This window comes from Thermobia domestica, chromosome 16, assembly GCF_964235325.1.
Source record: "Thermobia domestica chromosome 16, izTheDome1.hap1.1, whole genome shotgun sequence".
Lineage (NCBI taxonomy): Eukaryota > Metazoa > Arthropoda > Insecta > Zygentoma > Lepismatidae > Thermobia > Thermobia domestica.
This window is the reverse complement of record NC_137469.1, coordinates 73,535,323-73,561,390: the sequence shown is the minus strand read 5'-3', so window position 1 is coordinate 73,561,390 and position 26,068 is coordinate 73,535,323. Positions and strand designations below refer to the sequence as shown.

The following is a 26,068-nucleotide window of genomic DNA, read 5'->3' as shown; positions in this document are numbered from 1 at the left end:
AAATTGGATTGCATAGACATTAGGTAAATAAGATATTGTTAATAAATATAGCAATTTCAACAGTTATCTAAAAATGCTAAAATTTGATATTATGTACTAAACTTTTTTTAAATATTGGCAATAATATTATGTCTATTAATTTCACAGAATATAAAGTTAGAAGAAATAAATTCTCTCTCTTTCTAATCCTCCGACGTCTGTTTTTCTTTGAACGTATTTCCAAGACTCTGAAGATAATTCCTTCACGATCGAAAGCTTCAGAATATTGCATTAACTTTTGTAAGTGATACATAGACAAATAGTTTAAATAGCTTTTAAAATTTGATATACTTTATATGTATGCACAATATTCGTATCATCATGTGCAAGGGCGCCCATCAGGGGGGCAAGGTGGAGCGCTCCCGTAAGAGGAAATTGTACTTCAGAATATCGAAAACTCAACATAATTTTTACATTAATTACAGCAAAATTTGAACGTATATTTGAAACGTCGCTTATAGTTGCCCCCCCTTGGAAACCACAACATGGGCGCCCTTGATCATGTGCCTTTCCTCTGGCTCTACTTCCAGCTCGGAAACTAACTTTGGTAGGGATGAGAGTCATGGTTCGTATAATACACACACACACATACTTTTTTTCAACCTTGACAATTGTTGAAATGGTTGATTAGTTTGTTTTTTTTCAGCAAACACAAAATGATTTATTATTATTATTATTCACAGGTCGTCATTCACCACCCAGAAGAAATCCCGGATGTCTCCAAAGCAGTGTTTATTCCAGAGGGAAAGCGGCAAGTAACAGCTTTAGCTGTGTCTCCAGCTTATACGTACGCCACCAGAGAGGTGAAAAGACTGTCAATAGATGGTCGACGGTGCTTGTTTCCAGATGAAATGAATTTAACCTTGTACCCAAAATACAGCGAAACCAATTGCTTGGTAGAATGTCGAATGAATAATCTGTTAGAAAAGTGTAATTGTACTCCGTACTACCTGCCACGAATGAGTAAGTAAGGAGTTGATCTTTTGTTTTTTGAATGTAGTTTTGCACTGTCAAGTTCAGTAAATCAATTTGGAGGAAAAGTAGGATTGTGACTGGAAACATTTCTAGGTTAATAGTGTTAAATAGCTTCGCCATTTTTGTTTGAATATCATCTCCATCAGGAAACTCAATTTCTATCCTTTGAATCTTCACATCCTGGCCAAAATTCATGGTGATCCGTCATCTAGTTCTTGAGATTTTTTTTTTTTCTGGACGGACGGATAAGGAAGAAGTTATGGTAAACCAAATTCCTTTAAAAAAATAATATAAGATTATACTATATCATACGCTTAGACGTTTTCAATAAACGCATATTTCCTTAATTTGGTTTACAATAACGTGTTTATATATATTTACCCTATCCGTACATCCGGGAGACAAAAAAAAAAACCTCAAAGAACTGCGTGATAGATCATCACTAATTCTGAGAAAGATGTAAAGAGTAAAAAGTTAGGAATCGAGTTTATTGACAGAGGTGATAATCAAACCGGAAATGGTAGAGATAATCCATTTCCGGTTCCTACGTTGACCACTATAGTTTTGTACAAAACAGCAATAGATAGCTTGAAGCAGTTTCCTGCTATCAATTAAACATCGTAAGAATACATTTCTTTTCCATCTTTAACTTTCTACTAAAACCGGAAATACAAGAAATCCGTTACAACTTCCGGTTTCAATATTGATCCCCATAGAGTTAAAACGATAAGAAATAGCGAGAATCTTATTTTTGGGATCGATCTACCATTCTAAGAATGGATACTATATTTCCTCTTAATCTTCTATTCAAACCGGAAGCAGTACAAATTAAACACTTCCGATTTTGCTGTTGGTCGCTATAGAGTGAAAACGGTAATAAGTATTGAGAAGCGATTTTCTGCAATCAATGAAGCGTTCTAAGAATATATTCCAAATTCACTCTAATCTCTCGACTAAAACCGAAATTGCTAGAAATCTACAATCATTTTTAATTTCAATATTAACTGAGATAATATCACGCCATACAAACCCAAAGTTCTTCACGTAGTGTAAACGTTACACTAAAGGGCGCCCATGTTATGGTTTCCAAAGGGAGGGCAAGTATAAACGACGTTTCAAATATAGTTTCAAATTTTGCTGTAGCTAATGTAAAAATTCTATTGGGTTTTCAATATTCCCAAGTACAATTTCCTCTTAGGGGGGCGAGCACCCCACCTTACCCCCTGATGGGCGCCCTTGGTTACACTGCTTCTTATTACACCATCAAAGAAAAAAATGTATAATCAAAATAAAAGTTATTTTGTAAATATAAAGTGAAAATGTGTATTTGCCATAATAGGTACGGTACCCAAAGTAGTTCGGCAGGTTTTGACTCTGCAAAGAGAAAGTCGAAGTAGTATTTGGGACCAGAGTTGGCATGGGTCAATGAAAACTTGACCCACCACCCACCGTGACCCATGACCCACTGACCAACCACCCACCATCACCCACTCTGACCCACGACCACCATGACCCACCACCCACCGTGACCCACCACGCACGGTGACCCACTCTGACCACCACCCACCGTGACCCACTCTGACCCACCACCCACGGTGACCCACTCTGACCCACCACACACCATGAATCACTCTCATCCACTTTGATCTACTCTGACTCACCAAAATACATCGTCATCAACTCTGAACACGATCCACGGCCTCTTCTGAACTGACTAAAGAGTTTACACATGTAATAAAACAAGACTGTGAAATTGTCACTAATCGGAGTTTGAATTTCTAGTCAATCGCTCAAGCACCACTCTGTTACAACAACAGTGGATCTGGCCTTTTCGATATAAAATGGTAAAGTGTCTGTCAGTGAGGAAATTGAAGCAGTTAGAGGTGGGGGAAATTAGTGTGTGCCTAAAATATACTTGTACTAAGAGAGTATTCTTTCAAGTGTTAATTTCTGAAGGCGTTCCACAAGAAACTTCTATTCGCAGGAAAATACCCCTGTACAATATGGAAAAGGTTATGGTTTCTCAGTTCACAGTATTTTTCTCACAAAAGACTTGAAAAATCAGTTGTTCATAGGGTATAAAGGTGCTCGGGTACCATCTGTGAGAGCATCTCCATAAAGTATGCTCATAATTGTAATTTATGTAATCACTAAAACACCACGTTAAATTCAAGTTACAGATATGCATAATTGCAATTATTATGAATATTTATTCAAAGTAGTTTACCTAAAGCAAAGAAGAGACTTAAATTTAAGTTACAGATATGCATAATTGCAATTATTATGAATATTTATTCAAAGTAGTTTACCTAAAGCAAAGAAGAGACTTACTAAAAATTAGGTACAAAGTTAAATAACTTAAATAAGCCATTAGTAATACAAGTATACATTTTCCGTAACTCGTAATTTTCCACCCTAAAACAAATCTGAAATCGGATTTATTTCCTGTTGGTAACTTTTTGGCGGTAAATCATCCGCAGCGGAATGATGTCCATCCTTCAGCCAAGAAATAACTAGCTCGTCTATTTCGAGCTTGTCTAGCGGTGGGCCATTAACATTGATGAACAACAAGTTAGACAATGTTTGAGCACTTAGTGTATTTCTAATATTAGTCATCTGTAAATTCATAAGGGGAAATCCCCGTTCGCACTTGACCGTGATGATCAGGCACACATAGTTACATTCATTTTTTTAATATAATAATTTATATATTACCGTGATTCAAAAATGTATTTTTTCCAGTAGTTAGCTCTAAAAACTCACAGGTCTCGAAAGCCAAGTAGTAGTGTAAATCCTATTGCTATTATTACTATTAAAAATATCAATATCCAAAAGTGCCTGAAGTTCTTTTTTCAGTTGGTTAGATATACTCACCTCAGGTAAGTAGACAGAAGCAAGTGGAAAAGAAAGGGAAGTGAAGGTCTTGAAAGCAAAACGGAGACAAATTTACCAGTCCTCAGAAGATACTGTCTACAATGCAATGAGCAGAGAGGGTCGGTCGATCATATCGAGTTGGTGGGTCGCAGTGGGTCATGGTGGGTGGTGGGTCACATGCTGTTGACCCACGACCCACTGACTTACCCAGAAAACTTGACCCACTGACCCACCGACCCACTGACCCACTCCATCTCTGGGACAATTGATCTCGCTTTTGTACTCCTGAGTTCCTGGCCCAGGAGTCATGGTATAGGGGTATCTAGGATCACCCCTCTAAATTTTGGCAATGGGTACGTTGGCCCATCCCCTCAAATTTCGGGAGGAGCGCATAGAACTACTTCTTAAGTTAAATGTAGGAAATTTGCCAAATTTAAAAAATGGTCCGAAAGTACAGGATCATGTTATGCACCTCTGTAAGTTAGGATGTCCATCTCGTTCCTTTTCATGTCTAAAAAATTGCCAAAAGTTTAAAATTTGGAGGTTTTCGACCTACTTTATTATTTTTGATGAGGGTTTACCAAGTTACATGGATGAGAATAGGGTCATAAAACATTAATACATTAACACATACATTTTAAATTTTGGAAGAGGTATATTGGCCCATCCCTTAAATTTTGGAATTGTCAAAAAACAAAATTTGATAAATGAAAAAACAGAATTTGAAAAATATACTCTAGGATCTGAATATGTAATTATGTAAATACCGGTAATCGTGCTTGTTCCTTTCTCTGGGTAAAAAAAATGCCAAAATTAGTATTGCCGTGTGATTACCATGTGATTGATTATTGACCTTAATTATCTTCTTTGATGAGGGTTTATCATACGATGTGGTTATATACAGGAGTAAAAGTGGATATGAAAAGGTAGGTGGGACGGTAGGTAACGGCATAACGTCACGAAGTCCCCCTACTTATTTTTGCCTATGGTAATTTTTTAGGAACTGGGGAGACGCCGTACATATATTTTGCAGGTGGGGGACAGCATCCGCCCGCGTTTCCTCTCACTTTTACCCCTGGTTATATGGTTAAGTACAGAGGTTTATTCTCTTTCATAGGACACGGGTACATTGATGATTTCTTCTCAAAATTTGAGATAAGTATATTGACACCTTTAAATTTAGGAATTGTCAAAAAATAAAAATTGGTAAATGTTCTCTAGGACTTGAACATATAGAGCTCTGTACATTTAGTTGGTTTACCTTGTATCCAGGCACGTAGCCAAGGGGGGGGGGGTCCAGGGGGTCCGGACCCCCCCCCCTTCGAGACCAGAAATGAAAAAAATTAGGGAAGGATGAAACAATATGAAATGAGAAAAAGAAGGATCGCGTTAATTTTTTTAAAAAATCAGGAAGCTTTTGGTTACTCTTTCTTATGAAGACATTTGTATTACTTGCAATACATGGTTGCGAGGTGAGCGATATATCCTGGAAGAGTCAGGGAATTTAAAAGTTCTAGAAAAGTTGCGGAATTCTCAGAATTTCTGCTATTAGTCAGGGAGATTTCAAGCTTCCGAAAGCATAGTGCCGTTGTGTAGCAGTAGACTTCTTTTATCATAATTTTTCGTCATCGCATCCTTGCAATATCAAACATGTTATTTTAAAAACAATTTTCTACTGCTCCTTTAATCTGTCATTTGAAACAGACAGTAGTTGAAAGTTCTGTTTGATTCAACAGAAAATGGAACGCAGATATTGCAAAATCTTTTACAAGATATTATTGAATATGTACTTTTTCTAATAGTGAATATGTACTTTTTACAATAGTTGAGGTCACAATGAAAGGAAAATTATTACATTTGAATAAACAGAGGAAGGATGTAAATATTGTATAACCTTTTTCAATACGTTTTTTTTAAATTTTACTCGAAATTTCTTCATAGTTTATTAAAATACTTACCGACATATCCTCACAAACCAATATATGTTGATAGTAAAGTAGTTTAGATTGATCGAGCTCCTGAACCTTCAGAATTTCATGTCACGCCCCCCCCCCCCCCCGTTACGAAATCCTGGTTAAATGAACCAATATATGTTCCAGTAAAGTTGTTTAGAAAGATCGAGCTCCTGGTGTGATGACCAAAGTATTTCATGTCACGGACCCCCCCCCCTTCACGAAATCCTGGCTACGTGCCTGTTGTATCCTTTTATGATTTAAAAAATGTCAATAGTATAAATAAGTATCATTTTTTATTTTGGCGGATATTTTTAATTTTAGCAGGAAATTTTAATTAGCATAAGGCGGAATTTTGAATAAGGTCCACTAAAATGCGGTTTCATTGCAAGATATAATTATATGGATAAGTAAATTAGTTTCTTCTCTTGAATAGGACATGAGTACCTCGAGACACTCTTCTCGAATTTCGGGAGTGTACATTTGGCCCATCTTTGAATTTAGAAATTGCCAACTCATTATATCTAAAAGTTGTAGGTGGGTTGAAATTACCTTAGGGTGAATTTTGGATGTTTTCTCTACTATTCAGTAAAATGACTGGAAAAAATTGTCTTTTTGTTATTAAATTTTAGAACTTTTTATAATCTGTAAAAAAAATATCTTTATAACTGTACAAACTTATCAAAAGAATCCTTAAATCAACCATATGTAAAAGGAATAAATTCAGTTAGTTCTTAAAAGTAATTTTACGTCTGATTACAGAAAATGCCGTGGAATGCAACTTGCCAGCTCTTCAGTGCTTATCAGATCATAACGGTAAGTTTTGTTGCAAGAAATATTAATGACGAATACACTTTTCACAAAGAATTAATTATGTTATTTGATCTACTTATACTCCATTTACATTACCCAATTGATGCTAATTCCAAGCACACGGTGGATTCTCTGTCATTCAACTCACTCATGGCTGTGTGGTTAACCTAGAGGCCTTCGGTGAGAGAGATCCGAGTTCGATTTTTGGTGGAGCTCATGTGCTTCGGATCCCATGTTAAGATGTAGGTCTAGGTAGTAGCAACTCCAGAATTCTATAATAAGGACGTCACATCGGCAATAGAAGTGAAACTGGCTTTCCTCTTCTGATTTGAGACACAACTGTTACAGAAAATATAACAACAAATTGCATAATCATATAACCAGTATATATCTTACATACAGAAGATTCTTCCCTAAAAGCTCAGCCCCCTTATTTTTAAATTTTAGTAAATAACTTTATAACGTGGGTTCCTGTCACCACGGCATGGCGCGTCCTCAGGTTGCGGATCGAGGAGAAGGCCTCTAGATATAGAGATTAGCTGCGAATATACTGAATAAGCAGTCGCGGACAGCCGACTAGGAGTGGTCCTCCAGCTTGGGGGTTTGGGTAGGGCTAACAACCTCATCCTGTAAAAAAGAGCACTTGTTCAGAAATATTCACAAAAGCCTCGGACAAGGACTGGTAACTTGGCACGACCTCAGCAAAAGAGAATGGACATGAGATTTGGAACATGGAATATTAGGAGTCTGTATAGGGCAGGCGCGTTAAAATCCGTAACGAGTGAGTTAGAGAAATACAGGATGGACGTAGTAGGAGTTCAGGAAGTTAGGTGGAAAGGAAATGGATCTGAGAATTCCGGAAATTTTACGTTCTTTTACGGGAAAGGAAATAAAAATCACCAGTTAGGAACAGGGTTTTTCGTTCATAAACGTATGTTACCAGCAATTAAACGGGTTGAATTTATTACAGATAGACTTTCTTTTATTACTCTTAAGGGACGGTGGTGTGATATTATTGTTTTAAATGTACATGCCCCAACTGAAGATAAGGATGACGATATAAAAGACAGTTTTTAAGAAGAAGTGGAACGGATATTTGACCAACTCCCGCGATACCATATGAAAATTCTATTAAGGGATTTCAATGCGAAGGTAGGATGAGAGGGTATTTTCAAACCGATTATAGGGAACGATAGTCTGCATAAGGAAAGTAATGACAACGGTGTTAGACTCGTGAACTTTGCAACATCCAAAAACCTAATCGTGAAGAGTACAAAATTCCCACATCGCGACGTTCATAAATACAATTTGACATCACCAGACGGAAAAACACGCAATCAAATTGACCACGTTTTAGTAAATAGAAGGAGGCAATCTAACATAATTGATGTCCGGTCGTTTAGAGGGGCTGATTGTGACACTGACCACTCCCTGGTAGCAGCGATAATACGAGAGAGGTTATCGTTGAATAAACGTAATATTCATTGTCCGAAAACGGAGAGATTCAATTTAAAGAAATTAGAAGAGAGTCAGGTAAGAGAGAAATACCAGATTGAAGTTTCGAATAGATTCTCGGCTTTAGAAGATTCGGAGTGCACTAGTGTTGAGGATACCTGGATTGAAATTAGAGATACCATTAAAATTTGAGCAAAAGAAAAATTGGGACACGCGGAAATACGTATGAACAAACCATGGTTCGACCAGGAATGCATAAAACTAGCAGAGAAGAGAAAACAGGCAAAATTTCGCTGGCTACAAAATCCGAATGAAATAACTACACAAAATTTCGCAGATATCAGGCGGGAAACTTCCAAAACTTTTAGAACAAAGAAACGCGATTTTCTGAAAGCTAAAATTAAGGAACTTGAAGATAATAGTAAAAATAAAAACATACGGGACATGTATAAGGGAATCAACGAATTTAAGAAAGGCTATCAACCTCGTGCTCATATACTAAAGAAATCTGACGGTACAGTTCTCATTGACACGGATGGCATCTTAAATAGATGGAAAGATTTCTTTGACGATTTGCTTAACACGCAACCAAAAACTAGTGTGCGTGGAGAAAAGGTGATACACACCGCAGAACCGTATATTCCAGAACCCAACCGAATAGAAGTAAAAACCGCTATAAAGAAATTAAAGAAACACAAATCTCCGGGTGTAGATGAAATTCCGGCTGAGTTAATTTTAGCTGGAGGCGAAAAATTGCGGAACAAGATACACAACTCATTCTCCTTATCTTGAACAAGGAAGAATTGCCAGAGTGGAAAAAATCAATCATTGTTCCAATTCACAAGAAAGGCGACAAAACTGACTGTAGTAAATATCGAGGCATTTCTCTTCTGTCAACATCCTATAAAATCCTTTCAAATATTATGTTAGCAAGACTGACCCCATACGCAGATGAAATTATTGGAGATTATCAGTGCGGATTTAGACGAAATCGATCAACTATCGACCAAATATTTACCATTCGCCAAATACTCAAAAAAAAAAAAAAAAAAAAAAAAAAAGTGGGAATACAATACCCCGGCACATCAACTATTTATTGATTTTAGAAAGGCGTACGACTCGGTTAGGAGAGAAACATTATACAACGTTCTTACAGAACTTGGAATACCGAGAAAGCTAATTAGATTAATTAAGATATGTTTAAATGAATCCCAAAGTAAAGTCCGGGTAGGAAAATTTTTGTCCACGAGCTTTCACGTCGAAAATGGCCTGAAACAAGGAGATGCGTTGTCGCCATTATTATTTAACTTCGTTTTGGAATACGCCATAAGGAAAATCAAAGATAGCAACCAGGGCCTACAGTTGAACGGTATTCACCAGGTTATGGCGTATGCTGATGATGTAAATTTAATAGGGGATGATAGGAGAACAATAGAAAGAAATGCAGAGATCTTATTAAACGCTTGCAGGGACATGGGTTTAAAAGTAAATGCAGAGAAAACTAAATACATGGAAGTGCGTCGGGACCGGAATACAGCAAATCATGGATGCGTTAAAATATTAAATAATACTTTTGATAAAGTGGATAGTTTCAAATATCTAGGATCAATATTAACAGAGGAAAATCATATTCACGAAGAAATTAAATGTCGACTAAAAGCAGGGAATTCGTGTTACTATTCGGTTCAAAATCTCTTGTTGTCGCGAATTCTGTCGAGGAATTTGAAGCTTAAAATATACAAAACGATAATTATGCCTGTTGTTCTGTATGGCTGCGAAACATGGTCACTTACTCTGAGGGAAGAACATAGACTGAAAGTATTTGAGAACAAGATCCTGAGACGAATATTCGGACCCAAGAGGAACGGGAATGGGGAATGGCGGAAACTTCATAATGAGGAACTACATAATTTATATGGTCTACCCAACATTGTTAGGGTCATCAAGTCTAGGAGGCTTAGGTGGGCGGGTCATGTAGCTAGAAAGAAAGTAGAAACGCTTTCAAAGTCTTGACTGGAAGACCAATCGGAAAACGACCATTAGGAAGACCTAGGCGCAGATGGGAGGACAATATTAAGATGGATCTCGCAGAGATTGGAAAACAAAGTAGAAACTGGATGCAGTTAGCTAAGGATAGAAGTCAGTGGAGAGCTTTTGTGAACGCGGCATTGAACCTCCGGGTTCTATAGGCCATAGAGTTAGTTAGTTAGTAAATAACTTTAAGGTAATGACAAATATCAATGAAGAAAATAAAATATTTCAGTCTTACCTCTCACTGTTATGCTGTCTGGCTAAAGGAGACGATGATGATGAGAAATGAATGTAATGGTGGAATGAACAAAATAGGAGGAAACGGAAGAACCCAAGAAAACTCAAATACACAGTATTTATCCACTTGGTGGCAGCTGGGACCGAAACAGTGTCCCACGCACCACGTCATAACTAATAACAACTCGATTTTTTATATACTTTAGGTAAAAATTTGATCCAACCAAGCGTGTTTTAAGGTGCAGGATACTTTAAAAAAATATATTATAACAACGGGATTGTTTAGTGTATGATATCGCTGTATGTCTTAGCAAAACCGTGCGATACGTTATCGGAGCTTTTCTGACAGTCAGGTGACGTTGTATTATTTCCTTCATGTGCTCAAAAAGGTTCAGGCCCAGAGATCTAGCAAGCCAGGATACAAGGCATGTGGCAATATTATATCTTGGAAGAAAGAGTCTTCTAAAGTGTCAAAATAAATTTGGAAGACAGAATTGGCGCTTTGATGAATGTACGCTACCCTTCTGAATAAAGGCACTAGTTATACCCTCCTGAATGAAGGCAAAAGGGGGAAAGATATTTAGGCCTATAGTTTATTGTCCCCATACCAAAATGCCAAGTGTTTGATCTTGTGTGACGACTACGAACAGACGCTGGAATTTCCCGCTTACGTGCACGTCTAGAGACTCTTACATAGCGTTCACTGTATCTGAAACAGAAACAAGTTTCATCATTGAATACTACCACTCTCCATGCTCCTCACCACTATAGTATTTTCCAACACCACCGAAGACATTCTTCACAATAAGCAGTGTCAGGAGCAATCGTGAGAGGAACGAAGTAGAACATATCTCTCTCCAATAATTGATAATTTAGTGTTCTTGCACTCGCATGGGAATGGGGTGCACGCGTAATCTTATTCGCCGCGTGCTCTCATACGGAAGGCCACGGTGACTCTCATTGCAGTCTTGGTCGATATCCTCTCAGTAGAAGTATCTCAATCGATTCCCTTGTCCATGCTCTCGCCGATATGTTGCGACTGTAGAAGACATGTTTGCTATGCAAACTTCCTCCTTGTTGCTCTGTGCACCCAGACAGACCATTGATACATCACAACCCATGCTAGCAACAACCGTTCGGTTTTTAGTTGCGCCGCTACAGCAACATTCGAAATCATCTAGTTGCACAACAGGCATTCGCTAACATTACCTTAATATTGCAGACAGACCGTAATCCTCACTAATTACACTTGTCATGTCCAATTACTCTCGAACAATCAGCAGCATGTCCTCTATAGAGATTACGATCAGCCTGTCATATGCATAGCCGGTGAGCTGGGACTTTCAAACTACTATTGGTAAGCACTCTACAAAATTGCCAGTAATATATCCAGGTCTTATAGAGTCAGTTTCCATCAGTATATATTTTAAAATTCGACTTTTTTGCAAGCTATTATTGTATTAGAAATGTACTTAGCTTCCTGTGTTTCTTAAAATTTCGCAATTAATGAATAAGATAAATTTAACACTGGTTAGTCTTATAAAGCTTAAGAATCAAGTATCTTAAGAAACCAGTCTCATTTTTAAATTTCGTAATTCACAGTTCAATTAAGAAATCATCGTCCACCCGCGGGCACTCCCGGCTTTACTGCTGAAGACATCCTTGATGGAATGAATTGTTCATGTCTACCTACATGTTCTGACGTCATGTATCAAGTTGAGCAGCAATTTACTCAATCGTAAGTGCATTTATTTTTATTATCTCTCTTTTTTCTTAATTTTAGATAGCAGGTTTATATTTAAAGTAGATACGTATTTGTAATGAAATTGTTTTCCGTATTAGAAATACTACCATCGTATTGACCAAAGCAGAATTTCTCGTAAAGCTGAGACCAATGCTGATTATAGGTTATCCGTGGGACGTGGAATTAAGAGAAGGTTTAACAGCTTGAGCTGTGGTAGTAACGATAAATGAGTACATGGTTTAGGACCAGTGGCGTACGTAAAGGGGATTATCGGCTTTAAAACCCTTCCTTCTACAAGACATTCTCGAAACATAAAATTTTATTATATTAAGATGTGAATACAAACATTGCGTGAGTCCTGAAGTGACACAAACTTAGGTACTTAACCCCCTTCCCCGCCTTGATAAAACTCTGTGTACGCTACTGGTTAGGACATGCCAAATGGAACTTACAAATCCAGAGAAAGTACAATTTAGCTGGTAGAAAAGTTTTAGGAGTAGTGACGACTTCAGAGGAGGGCAAGATGGGCAAGTGCCGCACTCATGGCTACACCTCCCCACACAAGACTACTCCTCCTGACATTTTTTCTTGTAAAGTAGGTCCAGTTATATAAAACTATCCATTCTTTTCGGTATGCAAAAAATAGCTGCCCCAAATTTCACTGTATGTGTGTCGCCCCTAAGATTTTAAACTGGCGTCGTTACTGGTTAAAAGATACTGAAAATTATTTTCTAGCTACTACTTGAATATACCCATGCTTCGCACGGGGGCTGTGTTTGGAAGTCAACTATGGATTTGATACTAATATCGGTCATTTTGGGCTATTTTTACATATCTCGGATTCCTTCCCCCTCCCCCCCGCTGGCTCCCGGCCCGCATACAATTGTAACTAATTTGCAAGTCATCGCTAATGGAAGTGTCACCATTGATTTCAGCGACCCCGAAAACTATGGATTTGACACTAATATCAGTCATTTTGAATTACGTTTATATGTCTCGGTATCTAACCCTCCCCCCCGGTGACCCCCAGCCCGGAGCCGAATAGCGTGAATTTGGAAGTTAATGTGATCGGAGTTTCACTATTGATTTCAGCGACCGCGAAAACTATGAATTCGACAGTAATATCGGTCATTTTCTACTGCTTTTACATGTCCCGGTATGTAGGGCAAGGTGACCAACCGTCCCGTAAAAACAGGATTGTCCTGCTTTTTCATTACCATTCCCGGTGTCCCGAAAAATTCTTCCGGGACGCTAAAACGAAAAAGTGTAAATTTGCCCTTTTTGTGAGAGATACAAAAAAAAAAGAGAGAGAGAGAGAGAACGGAGAGGCGCTAAAAAATATATTTAGGAGAGCACCCAATCCAGAAATAAAAAGTGTCCCGTTTTTTCCTAGTTGACGATTTGGTCACCCTAATGTAGGGCTACTGTAATGGAAATTCATTTTTCTACAAAGCAAGGCTGACTTGACTGAAAACATCAGTAAAATTTCAATTAATTTCAAAGACAAGAGAAGAGTAATCCCCTCTGATAAAACAATGAGCTGAAATCAAAATATGAGACAGGTATTCAACGAGGTATTCACAAGTAGGTAAAATTTAGCACTCGGTTAACTTCTTTTTTAAATACAAGGCCTGACAATAAGAAATTTCCATTACTTTTGTTGATCTATGGAGAGTTGAATCTACTGGAGTAAATCGAGAATGCAAAAATTTGCCCGTTTCACGATATCTCTGTTAGGAAGTCAGATCCTGACATCCAGTTGAGATGTGCTGTCACGAAATTTTAGATATCCTGGTACAGTCGCGAAATGCCGTTTCTTCAGAATCATTTTCGATTTGAGAGATGTGAAGAAGTTAACGGGAACCAAACCCAAAGAATAAGGAGAATGAATGCAGCACTCCACTCTAAACTTTTTGCTCCTCAGTCAAAGAATGAGGCAAGAATCTTCTTTTTAATACTTTCGATCTTAAACCCAAGTCAGACTCGTTTTGTATGCTTATTCCAAAACGCCGGAGCCCGAGTCTAACTCGTTTTCCACATAATAGCCCCTACATAACTTATTATGGGTTTCAGTCGGTTGTCGACCGTATTAAATAGATACCGGTACTTACTGAAACTCAGTTTTTGAAGAAATACTATTCACCTGAGATCCATCGAAGAGTAAACGAACTTTTGCAGGTTGATTGTTGTGATCAACTTTCTGCATTTGACTGCAGCACGTTCGATAATATAGTGGAATATTTTGTTTGGAGAAAACTATTTAATTTTACAGAACTTGTCTTGTTTGAAGCAAGTAAAATGAATATAGAACCAAATATCTAAGATTTTAAGAGAGTACAGTTCAGATCCCGTTCAGAAGGTGAAATTGATGATTCAGATTTAGAGCCTGCTCTCGAAATTTAAAAAGTAGGTGAGTACATGAGCAGTGCCGTGCCGTGGAAAATCAGCCCGGGGCGAGAGTATACGACGGCCCCTCCTCCCCGTACATATAGGTGAAGTCGACAGACCAGCCGTGAAGCGCCATCATGGTTGGCGCTAAGCGCAAGAAAATTTTCAAAAATAAACTCTGCTTTTCATTGATTTTGAGCACTTTTCATTATTTTTTCCTTCCACTTTATATATATATCTTTTCTTTTTTCCTCCCGAATTTTGCGCCCTCTTACTTCGGCGCCCGGGGTCGTCGCCCTGCTCGTCCACCCCCATTGCACGGTACTGTACAGGAGAACACCCATATAAAAATATTTGCATTAGGTCCATCCAGAAAGTAACTTTCGCACGCGTCCCATAGCTAGGAAGCCGTATGTGACGCTCAGGGACTGCGTTGACGTGAGAGAGTAAGGTCCTAGCTTGGCGCATGCGCCAGCGGAACTTTCCTAGTGCTCTCAGAAGCGTCGTGACAGTGGTTGAAGATGAAAATGATTTCCTATTCCAGCTCCCGGCGCGTGTGAAGTGCGAGTAGTTATAAAGTTTTTGAATGCACAAGGCATAGCGCCGATTGAAATCCATCGTCAGTTGTGCTAGGTCTATTTTACTTAACGTCATGAGGAAGGAGATTGTTGCATTGCTGGACGCCAGTGGCGTAGCAGCTGCCCCCGCATCCCCCGCAGTGCGGGGGGGCCCCGAGGTATAGGGGGCCCCGAAGTCTTGCGATGAATAAAGATTTAAAGAAGTAGAACTTCAACCTTACCTCTGTCGGCTTTACAACTAGGGCCCCTTCTCTATACTTTGCGGGGGGGCCCGCAAAAGTGTGCTACGCCACTGCTGGACGCTAAAATGTGCATGATGAGGAGCGCAGTGTGAGATCAACCGTCATCACAGACGAGCTTGTTGACCTTGTTCGGGAAAGCATCATGCAGAATCGTCGCTACACAATAACGGAACTCAGCGGTCAATTCCCGCTCCTTATTGCACACCATTGCAACTGCTCGCACTTCACACGCAGTGAGAATTAACTAACTAACTAACTAACTCTATGGCCTATGGAACCCGGAGGTTCAATGCCGCGTTCACAAAAGCTCTCCACTGACTTCTATCCTTAGCTAACTGCATCCAGTTTCTACTCTGTATTCCAATCTCTGCGAGATCCATCTTAATATTGTCCTCCCATCTGCGCCTAGGTCTTCCTAATGGTCGTTTTCCGATTGGTCTTCCAGTCAAAACTTTGAAAGCGTCTCTACTTTCTTCCATTCTAGCTACATGACCCGCCCATCTAAGCCTCCTAGACTTGACGACCCTAACAATGTTGGGTAAACCATATAAATTATGTAGTTCCTCGTTATGAAGTTTCCGCCATTCCCCATTCCCGTTCCTCTTGGGTCCGAATATTCGTCTCAGGATCTTGTTCTCAAATACTTTCAGTCTATGTTCTTCCCTCAGAGTAAGTGACCATGTTTCGCAGCCATACACAACAACAGGCATGATTATCGTTTTGTATATTTTAAGTTTCAAATTCCTCGACAGAATTCGCGACGACAAGAGATTTTGAACCGAATAGTAACACGAATTCCCTGCTTTTAGTCGACATTTAATTTCTCCGTGAATATGATTTTCCTCTGTTAATACTGATCCTAGATATTTGAAAGTATCCACTTTATCAAAAGTATTATTTAGTATTTTAACGCATCCATAATTGGCTGTATTCCGGTCCCGACGCACTTCCATGTATTTAGTTTTCTCTGCATTTACTTCTAAACCCATGTCCCTGCAAGCGTTTAATAAGATCTCTGCATTTCTTTCTATTGTTCTCCTATCATCTCCTATTAAATTTACATCATCAGCATATGCCATAACCTGGTGAATACCGTTCAACTGTAAGCCCTGGTTGCTATCTTTGATTTTCCTTATAGCGTATTCCAAAACGAAGTTAAATAATAATGGCGACAACGCATCTCCTTGTTTCAGGCCATTTTCGACGTGAAAGCTCGTGGACAAAAAATTTCCTACCCGGACTTTACTTTGGGATTCATTTAAACATATCTTAATTAATCTAATTAGCTTTCTCGGTATTCCAAGTTCTGCAAGAACGTTGTATAATGTTTCTCTCCTAACCGAGTCGTACGCCTTTCTAAAATCAATAAATAGTTGATGTACCGGGGTATTGTATTCCCACTTTTTTTCGAGTATTTGGCGAATGGTAAATATTTGGTCGATAGTTGATCGATTTCGTCTAAATCCGCACTGATAATCTCCAATAATTTCATCTGCGTATGGGGTCAGTCTTGCTAACATAATATTTGAAAGGATTTTATAGGATGTTGACAGAAGAGAAATGCCTCGATATTTACTACAGTCAGTTTTGTCGCCTTTCTTGTGAATTGGAACAATGATTGATTCTTTCCACTCTTGTGGCAATTCTTCCTTGTTCCAGATAAGGAGAGTGAGTTTGTGTATCTTGTTCCACAATTTTTCGCCTCCAGCTAAAATTAACTCAGCCGGAATTTCATCTACACCCGGAGATTTGTGTTTCTTTAATTTCTTTATAGCGGTTTCTACTTCTATTCGGTTGGGTTCTGGAATATACGGTTCTGCGGTGTGTATCTCCTTTTCTCCACGAACACTAGTTTTTGGTTGCGTGTTAAGCAAATCGTCAAAGAAATCTTTCCATCTATTTAAGATGCTATCCGTGTCAGTGAGAACTGTACCGTCAGATTTCTTTAATATATAAGCACGAGGTTGATAGCCTTTCTTAAATTCGTTGATTCCCTTATACATGTCCCGTATGTTTTTATTTTTACTATTATCTTCAAGTTCCTTAATTTTAGCTTTCAGAAAATCGCGTTTCTTTGTTCTAAAAGTTTTGGAAGTTTCCCGCCTGATATCTGCGAAATTTTGTGTAGTCATTTCATTCGGATTTTGTAGCCAGCGTAATTTTGCCTGTTTTCTCTTCTCTGCTAGTTTTATGCATTCCTGGTCGAACCATGGTTTGTTCATACGTATTTCCGCGTGTCCCAATTTTTCTTTTGCTGAAATTTTAATGCTATCTCTAATTTCAATCCAGTTATCCTCAACACTAGTACACTCCGAATCTTCTAAAGCCGAAAATCTATTCGAAACTTCAATCTGATATTCCTCTCTTACCTGGCTCTCTTCTAATTTCTTTAAATTGAATCTCTCCGTTTTCGGACAATGAATATTACCTTTATTCAACGATAACCTCTCTCGTATTATCGCTGCTACCAGGTAGTGGTCAGTGTCACAATCAGCCCCTCTAAATGACCGGACATCAATTATGCTAGATTGCCTTCTTCTATCTACTAAAACGTGATCAATTTGATTATGTGTTTTCCCGGTATACGGACAAAATCTCGCGGCCGAAACATCGCCGCCCAAAATCTCGCCGGCCAAAACCTCGCGGGCCAAAATCTCGCCGGGCCAAAACCTCGCGTGGCCAAAACCTCGCCGCCCAAAACCTCGCGGGACAAAATCTCGCCGGGCCAAAACCTCGCGTGGCCAAAACCTCGCCGCCCAAAACCTCGCGTGGCCAAAACCTCGCCGCCCAAAACCTCGCGGGACAAAATCTCGCCGGGCCAAAACCTCGCCGCCCAAAATCTCGCCGAGCCAAAACCTCGCCGCGAATGAAACTTAACTTTAAAATTTACCCAATGTGTTTCCTAATATACAATTCCACATTACAAATAATAATAATAATAATAATAAGATGATGATGATGATACAAAACATCGTGTGCGTGGGCTTTCTCGTTTTATTCCCGTTTCCTCCCATTTTCTTTATTCGATCATTTCCTTCCTCCTGGTCATCTACGTCTCCTTTAACCTACAGGACATAATCAAGGGACGTCGTAAAAACTCATATATTATTTCATACTTTCATAAATATTATTAGATTTTTGTTAAAATTTTAAGTTTTTGGATGTTCCAAAGTTCACGAAATTAACCTCGTTAGTTGTCATTACTTTCCTTATGCAGACTTTCTTTCCCTATAACCAGTTTAAAAACATCCTGTCGCCCTACCTTCACATTGAAATCCTCTAATACAGAAATAGAATTTTCATATGGTATCGCGGGACTTGGTCAAATACCCGTGATACTTCTTCTGAAACAACGTCTTTTATACCGTCATCCTTATCATCTGTTGGAACATTTACATTTTGGTCAGGCGAAATTTTTGGTTTGGCGATATTTTGGGGCGCGAGGTTTTGGCCCGGCGAGGTTTTGGCCAGGCGAGGTTTTGGCCCGCGACGTTTTGGGCGGCGAGGTTTTGGCCAGGCGGGGTTTTGGCCCGGCGAGATTTTGTCCCGCGAGGTTTTGGGCGGCGAGGTTTTGGCCAGGCGAGGTTTCGGCCTGGCGAGATTTTGGGCCGCGAGGTTTTGGGAGGCGAGGTTTTGGCCAGGCGAGGTTTTGGTCCGCGAGGTTGTCGCCGCGAGGTTCTGGCCGCGAGGTTTTGTACCCAAACCGTTTTCCCGTCTGGTGATGTCCAAGTGTATTTATGAACGTCGCGATGTGGGAATTTTGTACTCTTCACGATTAGGTTTTTGGATGTTGCAAAGTTCACGAGTCTAACACCGTTGTCATTACTTTCCTTATGCAGACTTTCGTTCCCTATAATCGGTTTGAAAATATCCTCTCGTCCTACCTTCGCATTGAAATCCCCTAATAGAATTTTCATATGGTATCGCGGGAGTTGGTCAAATATCCGTTCCACTTCTTCGTAAAAACTGTCTTTTATATCGTCATCCTTATCTTCTGTTGGGGCATGTACATTTAAAACAATAATATCACACCACCGTCCCTTAAGAGTAATAAAAGAAAGTCTGTCAGTAACAAATTCAACCCGTTTAATTGCTGGTAATATACGTTTATGAACGAAAAACCCTGTTCCTAACTGGTGATTTTTATTTCCTTCCCCGTGAAAGAACGTAAAATTTCCGGAATTCTCAGATCCATTTCCTTCCCACCTAACTTCCTGAACTCCTACTACGTCCATCCTGTATTTCTCTAACTCCCTTGTTACGGATTTTAACGCGCCTACCCTATAAAGACTCCTAATATTCCATGTTCCAAATCTCATGTCCATTTTCTTTTGCTGAGGTCGTGCCAAGTTATCAGTCCTTGTCCGAGGCTTTTGTGAATATTTCTGAACAAGTGCTTTTTTTTACAGGATGAGGTTGTTAGCCCTACCCAAACCCCCAAGCTGGAGGACCACTCCTAGTCGGCTGTCCGCGACTGCTTATTCAGTATATTCGCAGCTAACCTCTATATCTAGAGGCCTTCTCCTCGATCCGCAACCTGAGGACGCGCCATTATTTATATATTGTAAAAATTGTTTTCGTTTGTTCAAAAAGGACATACTTCAAACAGCAGTGTAGCGAACTACCCCTTTTTACATCACCAAATTATATATTCATAATAAAATCTAAAGTTCAGAAACTTGTTTCCAATATTTTTAGTGCATATATCATCATTTAGCAATGTGTTATAAAATTTTTAAAAAGGCCTAAAAAAATACTGGAATAAAGAAGGTCAGATTAGCCCAGAATCGAAAGTGTTAATATATACTGTTATATATCTTCTTCCAGAGTCTACTGGATCCTTTCGCGGCTAATATGCAGCACATCCTCTATCATGTGGGGGTTCATGCGACAGTCTGACTACAGCGGGACGCGAACACCCTCCACATTATCTGTGGACGATTGGTTGATGGAAGCCTATTTCTAGATAAGTCCTGTAGCAGGCAGAAATGCTGAAAGATCCATCACTAGATTGGCTTATTATTCAAAGACTTGACCATAAGATAGGAATTATTCTGTCCGTGTGTCCATGTGTCCGTCCGTCCGGGAGACTAAAAATCTCAAGAGCCACATTATGGATCACCGATGTAGAGAGATAAAACTAGGACGAAGAGGGGTCAAAAGTTAGAGTTGAGTATGTTGATGGAGGTGATACTGAAACCGGAAGTGGTTGAAATGAAACATTTTCGGTTTTAAAGTTGAACACAGAGAGTGTAGAGTAGAAATAAATAGCGAGAAACATTTTCCTGTAATCGATTAAATGTCTCAAGAATACATTTCATCTCTATCATTAATGGTACTAAAACTGAAAGTGATAAAAATCCACTTCAAGTTTGGTTTCAATAGTCATTTACATAGAGCAAAAACAATACAAGATAGGAAGAACTGTTTTAACGTTGATCACTATACACTAAAAATAGTAATAGACAGTAAGAAGCTTTTTCCTGCAATCGGTTAAACGTCTCAAGAATACATTTCATCTCCATCCTTATTTCTCTACTAAAACCAAAAATGATATAACTGCACTACAACTTGGAGGGCACCGTAGCTCAGTGGTAGAGTGCTTATTTCTGATGCATGGAATCGCTGGTTCGATCTCCGGATAAGTAAGTTTGTGGTGGATGATATAGTGTCCGTGGGTTTCTTTGGGGTACTTCCATTTTCTCCCAAATTTTCATTCTACCAATTATTCCATCATCATGCATTTGCCGTAATCCTTAGTCTCCCTTAGAATAAAGGGCATAATCATGGGACCTTAAACTAAATATTTCATTTTATTTCATTTACACTACAACTTTCAGCTTCAGGATCTACATAGAACAAAAAAGATACGAGCGAAAAACAATTTTCTGGACTCATTTTCGTTCCAATGACGCACGCGAGGGGGAAGGAGTGAGTTCTGGGGAATCGGACCTTCCCGAAATCCCAACTTTTCTGATAATTTAGTCTAATTTTAACAGGGAATTTTACAAATTTTAATACGTAGCAACTTAACTATAACAACAATAATAACAACTTAATGTCAAATTGTGTGTGTATTCTATGTATATACAGTGCATTTTATTTACATGATTGACAAAATCCACTAGGTTTAGCTATTCAATAATTGTTTTTAAAAATACTTTACTTTATTTTTTTTTAAAGGGATAATCCTTATGATATGGAAGCATTTGGTTATGTTGATGTGTTCTTCAAAAGTCTAGGAGCAGTCAGCTATAGGAAAGATGTCAAGTTTGGAATACTGGATCTAATGGGTACGTTAGATGACAATTATAAAATTTATGAAATTTGTTTGTTTTCTCTTCCCAAAAGCTGATTCTCTCTCTAGTTCATTTATTTAGAGTTAATAGTGCATTAGGGTGGATCACCACCCGGAAGTCAGTACATATTTTAGCTCATTCCCTTAACTACTACGCAATGAAACGTTATATATTATAAATATTGTACTATAAGATAAAGTTATGTTTCAGCTGCAAGGCAAGACACTAATTCATTTGGTTGTGTCTTCTAATATCAAAAAAGGTAATAAATAAAGGAAAATATTTGATTCGTTTTACAATGAGCTCACAAGATGGCACATGCTGTTAGATCTTACTAGAAGTGCTCAATTTTATGAAATGTTTATTTGAATGTTTGAAGTACGTTAAAAGTAACGATCTTATTACGAAATAGATATATTGTTTGACCGTTTTTAGTGTTATGTTTCACATTTTATTTAAATATTAATTTACATTTAAGGAAATAGATTTTGAGAAAAAAGTTGCGCTGAACGCCATAATGCGTTGTTGCCAAATTGTACGTTTAATTCCTAGATTATAGCGTTGCAATTAAAGAAGCGGAACTTAGCCGTGAATTGCAGAAAGGGTCGAAAACTAATTTCTCCAGAAAGCATTCAAGCAGAATTCCATGATTACGTCCTCTATTATCTGGCACAAATACTCACTCGACACTACCTGGCAACGCCACACTATTCAAGCATAGCACTGAGAACACCTAGTGATCCACCTTAAGCGAAATGGAACAAGAGTATGATAGTCTTTTTCAATTTATTACAGAAACGTATATACAGAGGCCTGCAGTGATCAGATTATGTTGAGAATTATGATTAGGGATACTGTGTACGCAAGAACTGACTAATTACCAGATAATTATTTGCATACGCCAACTAACATTCCTACGAAAATAGCACTAATTCATTCAATGGTATAGACTAGTCATTTTTAAACTGTCAGATTTTTCAATATTGTGACAAATTTTCGAAATTTAAAAAATCATACACACTAAATTACTCTGATCAAGATCAAACTTGGCGCGGTGGTAGACCTTGGACTGCTGGGTGAAATATTATGTTGTGCTGACTTTCGGTTTCCGAGTTTATGACCGGTTAAAATTTGAGTCAGATTTTCGAAAACAACGGAATTCATCCATCCGACAAGTTTAAATTTCATGATGGTACACGTTCATCTGTTCCACAATCTTGTGAAGTGTTATGGTGTGCAAGCTTCTGGTTCCAATCTAATTTCTCAAAAATATATTTAAAATATAATAATAATTTATTGAGCATGATAGAAACTTCATAAATAATGTTTAAATAGCAATCAAAATTCAGTTTAGGATAGAAAAGAAATAACAAATCAAATTAACGACGATTTTTCTATAAGGCTATACGTATTTCACTCGTCACATTTCTTATTCGTTTAGAAAATATTAACAAATAGTGAAGTTACACATTTTAAGTAATAAATTAATGCGCACATCGAATGTCCACTCATGAAAGACCCTAAAATCCTTGTCTTTGGCAGATTTAAATTCGATAAACAAAGGGCTTAATATCTACAGATGTAAATGGACTACAAGTTGGAACTAATAAATTAATATAACGTAACTATTATAAACACTTTTCTACATTTAACATGAGAAATATATAAATTAAATCGATAAGAGATAGAACCATATAGGCCCCTACACATTCAAAATATTACTTTCAGGTATTTGAATTTGAAGATAGCATTGTCAATGATTAGTTAACACAAGAAATCGAATAAAACCAAGGCACAGTACATTTCGGTAGCGTTGTTCTTAGTCCAAAGCAATACTTCTGTGCATTTTAAATTAATTTTTGTGTTCTTTAAAACTGTATAATTTTGGATTTGAACTCTTATTTAATGGCGAAGCGTAATTCTACTGAAAAGTACCTATAGTAAAAGCAGAGTGATATATACAATCAAGGGACCGGCCTGTATTCACGGGGGGCTAGGGAGGTCGGACCCTCTAAATTTTCACTGGCCCACCCTAAAATTTTCACGGTAGGCTTGCAAATGAACTATAATATAGTTGGGTCGCCCCCCCCCTTTGCCCTACATTTTGGGCTGGCTACCGGCCTGCAAGGGACACTTAACAAACCTGCCACAGGGCCTAAGATAAAATCCGAGGGCTATCAAATGGAAATTATTAAGAAATAATAGCGAAACCGTATTTTACAACTACAGCATAAACTCAATGAACTTACAGTATATATTAATATTCCCAATGGTAAGAAAGTGTCAACTGTAACCGCGGCATTTTTCCTGCAAAGAGGACACTCGTATACTATACAAATTCAAATATTCAAATTAAAATTTAAAAATAATAATCTCGATATCTAATTATATAAATATGAAGAAAATTATACCGAAATAAGACATACGGAAATACACATTCATTCGTACGCGTCATATATACTGTATATGCTTATGTATATGAGTGACTCGGGGGAAGATAATAGTATGCTACTTCCATCGAAGCTGAGTTAGGTGGTGTGGGTTGTGATCAGATCACAGAACAGTATGATAGTACTAGTTGAAGTTCGGAAATATACATGAAGATAATAGGGAAAACTTGTTTGATATGTGGCATTGCCTTGTATTACATAGGAATGTTGAACTCTCTTTTCCAATTCACTCAAAAGTTTATTTTAAAAAATGTCGCTTAGCAATATCTTCTCCGAGCAACTCCAATTTCACCCACACGGTTCGCCACTGCTGTTATTCTATTCACATATTCAATTGTATTTTATGTATAAGTATTTGTATCTTTATTAACTATGTTTTATTTCTGTTTTGAATTCCAGTATCGTTCGGTGGCTTAGCGGGTCTGTTTCTTGGATTCAGTCTCCTGAGTGCAGCAGAGATTATATATTATTTAATAAGACTGATCGCCCGTCTAATATCCATTCTAATCTGTGGGAGCAGACCAGAGGATTCTGATGTACAGCAACAGTTGTTGACGCCGAAGAAGGCTTCTAATTCTAAATATGCCAAAGTCCTACCTCTTCAATTGACTGATTCATGCATACGCTCAAATGGATGGAACAATGACAACTCTCATAATGCAATTAATAATCTTCATCTTAGTTCAGATAAACATAGGGAAGGATTCTTCAAATATATGCCATAAAACCAGAACAGAAAGGAACAATGTTAAGCACTGAAAGAAAATAGAGGCAAAGGATGGAATTCTGTAATTAGAATTACAAAAAACTAAACAAAAAAATGTGAGTTGAAGTGCAGGAAGAATTTGCTATACTCGTCTATAAGTGTCTGTTTCTATTTGATGCTTGTAGATATCTACGTCAGAAGACAAGAACTGTCTCTTTTGTTCGTGTCTATTGTATAAATAGGAAATTTGTTATAAGTGCAATTTTTGAACTGATTTCGGGAAAAGTATGTAATTGTCTTAACGATGATCTCCCATTTCCTTCTGGGTATTGAAACATGATCCTCCAAGTATATTTGTACAGGTGTGCATAACAACAAGAACTTTTATTGTACTTGTTTCATAACAGATCGCAATTTTGGATGTGATAATTCCATATTTAAGTATCTATTTATATATTGAGTTAGAGTTTGTAAAATAGCTACACCTGTACCACATTGCACTATAGTATTATATTTGGTTCCAAGAGGAGCAATTTTGCCGGTACCCTATTTCGTAGAGCTTTCCAGGGTGAAAACTATAACGGTGTAAGTGCATAAACCTCTTTTCCAAGTTTAAAGTTGGTTGATCCCGTAAGTGTTTTATTATTATTATTATTATTATTATTATTATTATTATTATTATTATTATTATTATTATTATTATTATTATTATTATTATTATTATTTAAATAAAACTGCAGTTCTAAACAACTTTTATACATCTGGCAAATACTATTATTCTGCTTAGATTTTCTTACCACATGAACTTTCTTGTGTGTAATTTCCATTTATGAAAGTCTCAATTTTGACTTAAACCGTTATGGTTTTTACTCATATACATTATGTTAATTTGAACTTCCGAGCCATACATTTAGGAACTGATTCCTTACATCAAATGAAAGAAGAAAGTTCCAATAAGCTTAAGTCTGAAAACGAATATTTTCAGAGTTATAAATCTCCTAAAATTCGATACATCACGGTTTGAAAATTATGGACTCTCGCAAGCGATTCAAGGAATTACCCAAGAACCAATATGCGTTCTAACTAAATATCCAAATTTCATATATTGGCTCAACAAATTGTATGAAGTAAGTGGGATTTACTATGGTTGCTTATAGGTGTCTGTTGTTATTTCGTGCTTGTAGATACCTATATTGGGATATTTTAAGTGTGATAATTGAGTACTTTTTGGTGTATGATTCCCAAAGGATGTGAAACATGAATATTTGGATAGACTTCATGATAG

The 26,068-nt window shown here is 37.8% G+C and overlaps 1 protein-coding gene across 1 annotated transcript in view; it reads left to right on the top strand.

Moving 5' to 3' along the window:
• The window catches only part of LOC145672505 (pickpocket protein 28-like), a 31,149-nt gene extending 5,606 nt beyond the window's left edge, over positions 1 to 25,543 (top strand). The window contains exons 4-8 of the mRNA XM_081741666.1: positions 723 to 1,002; positions 6,603 to 6,656; positions 11,979 to 12,114; positions 21,512 to 21,621; positions 24,477 to 25,543. Of these exons, the coding sequence (XP_081597792.1) occupies positions 723 to 1,002; positions 6,603 to 6,656; positions 11,979 to 12,114; positions 21,512 to 21,621; positions 24,477 to 24,802 (906 nt within the window). The 3' untranslated portion in view covers positions 24,803 to 25,543. The remainder of the gene's footprint in view (positions 1 to 722; positions 1,003 to 6,602; positions 6,657 to 11,978; positions 12,115 to 21,511; positions 21,622 to 24,476) is intronic.
• Positions 25,544 to 26,068: the final 525 nt, after the last annotated feature.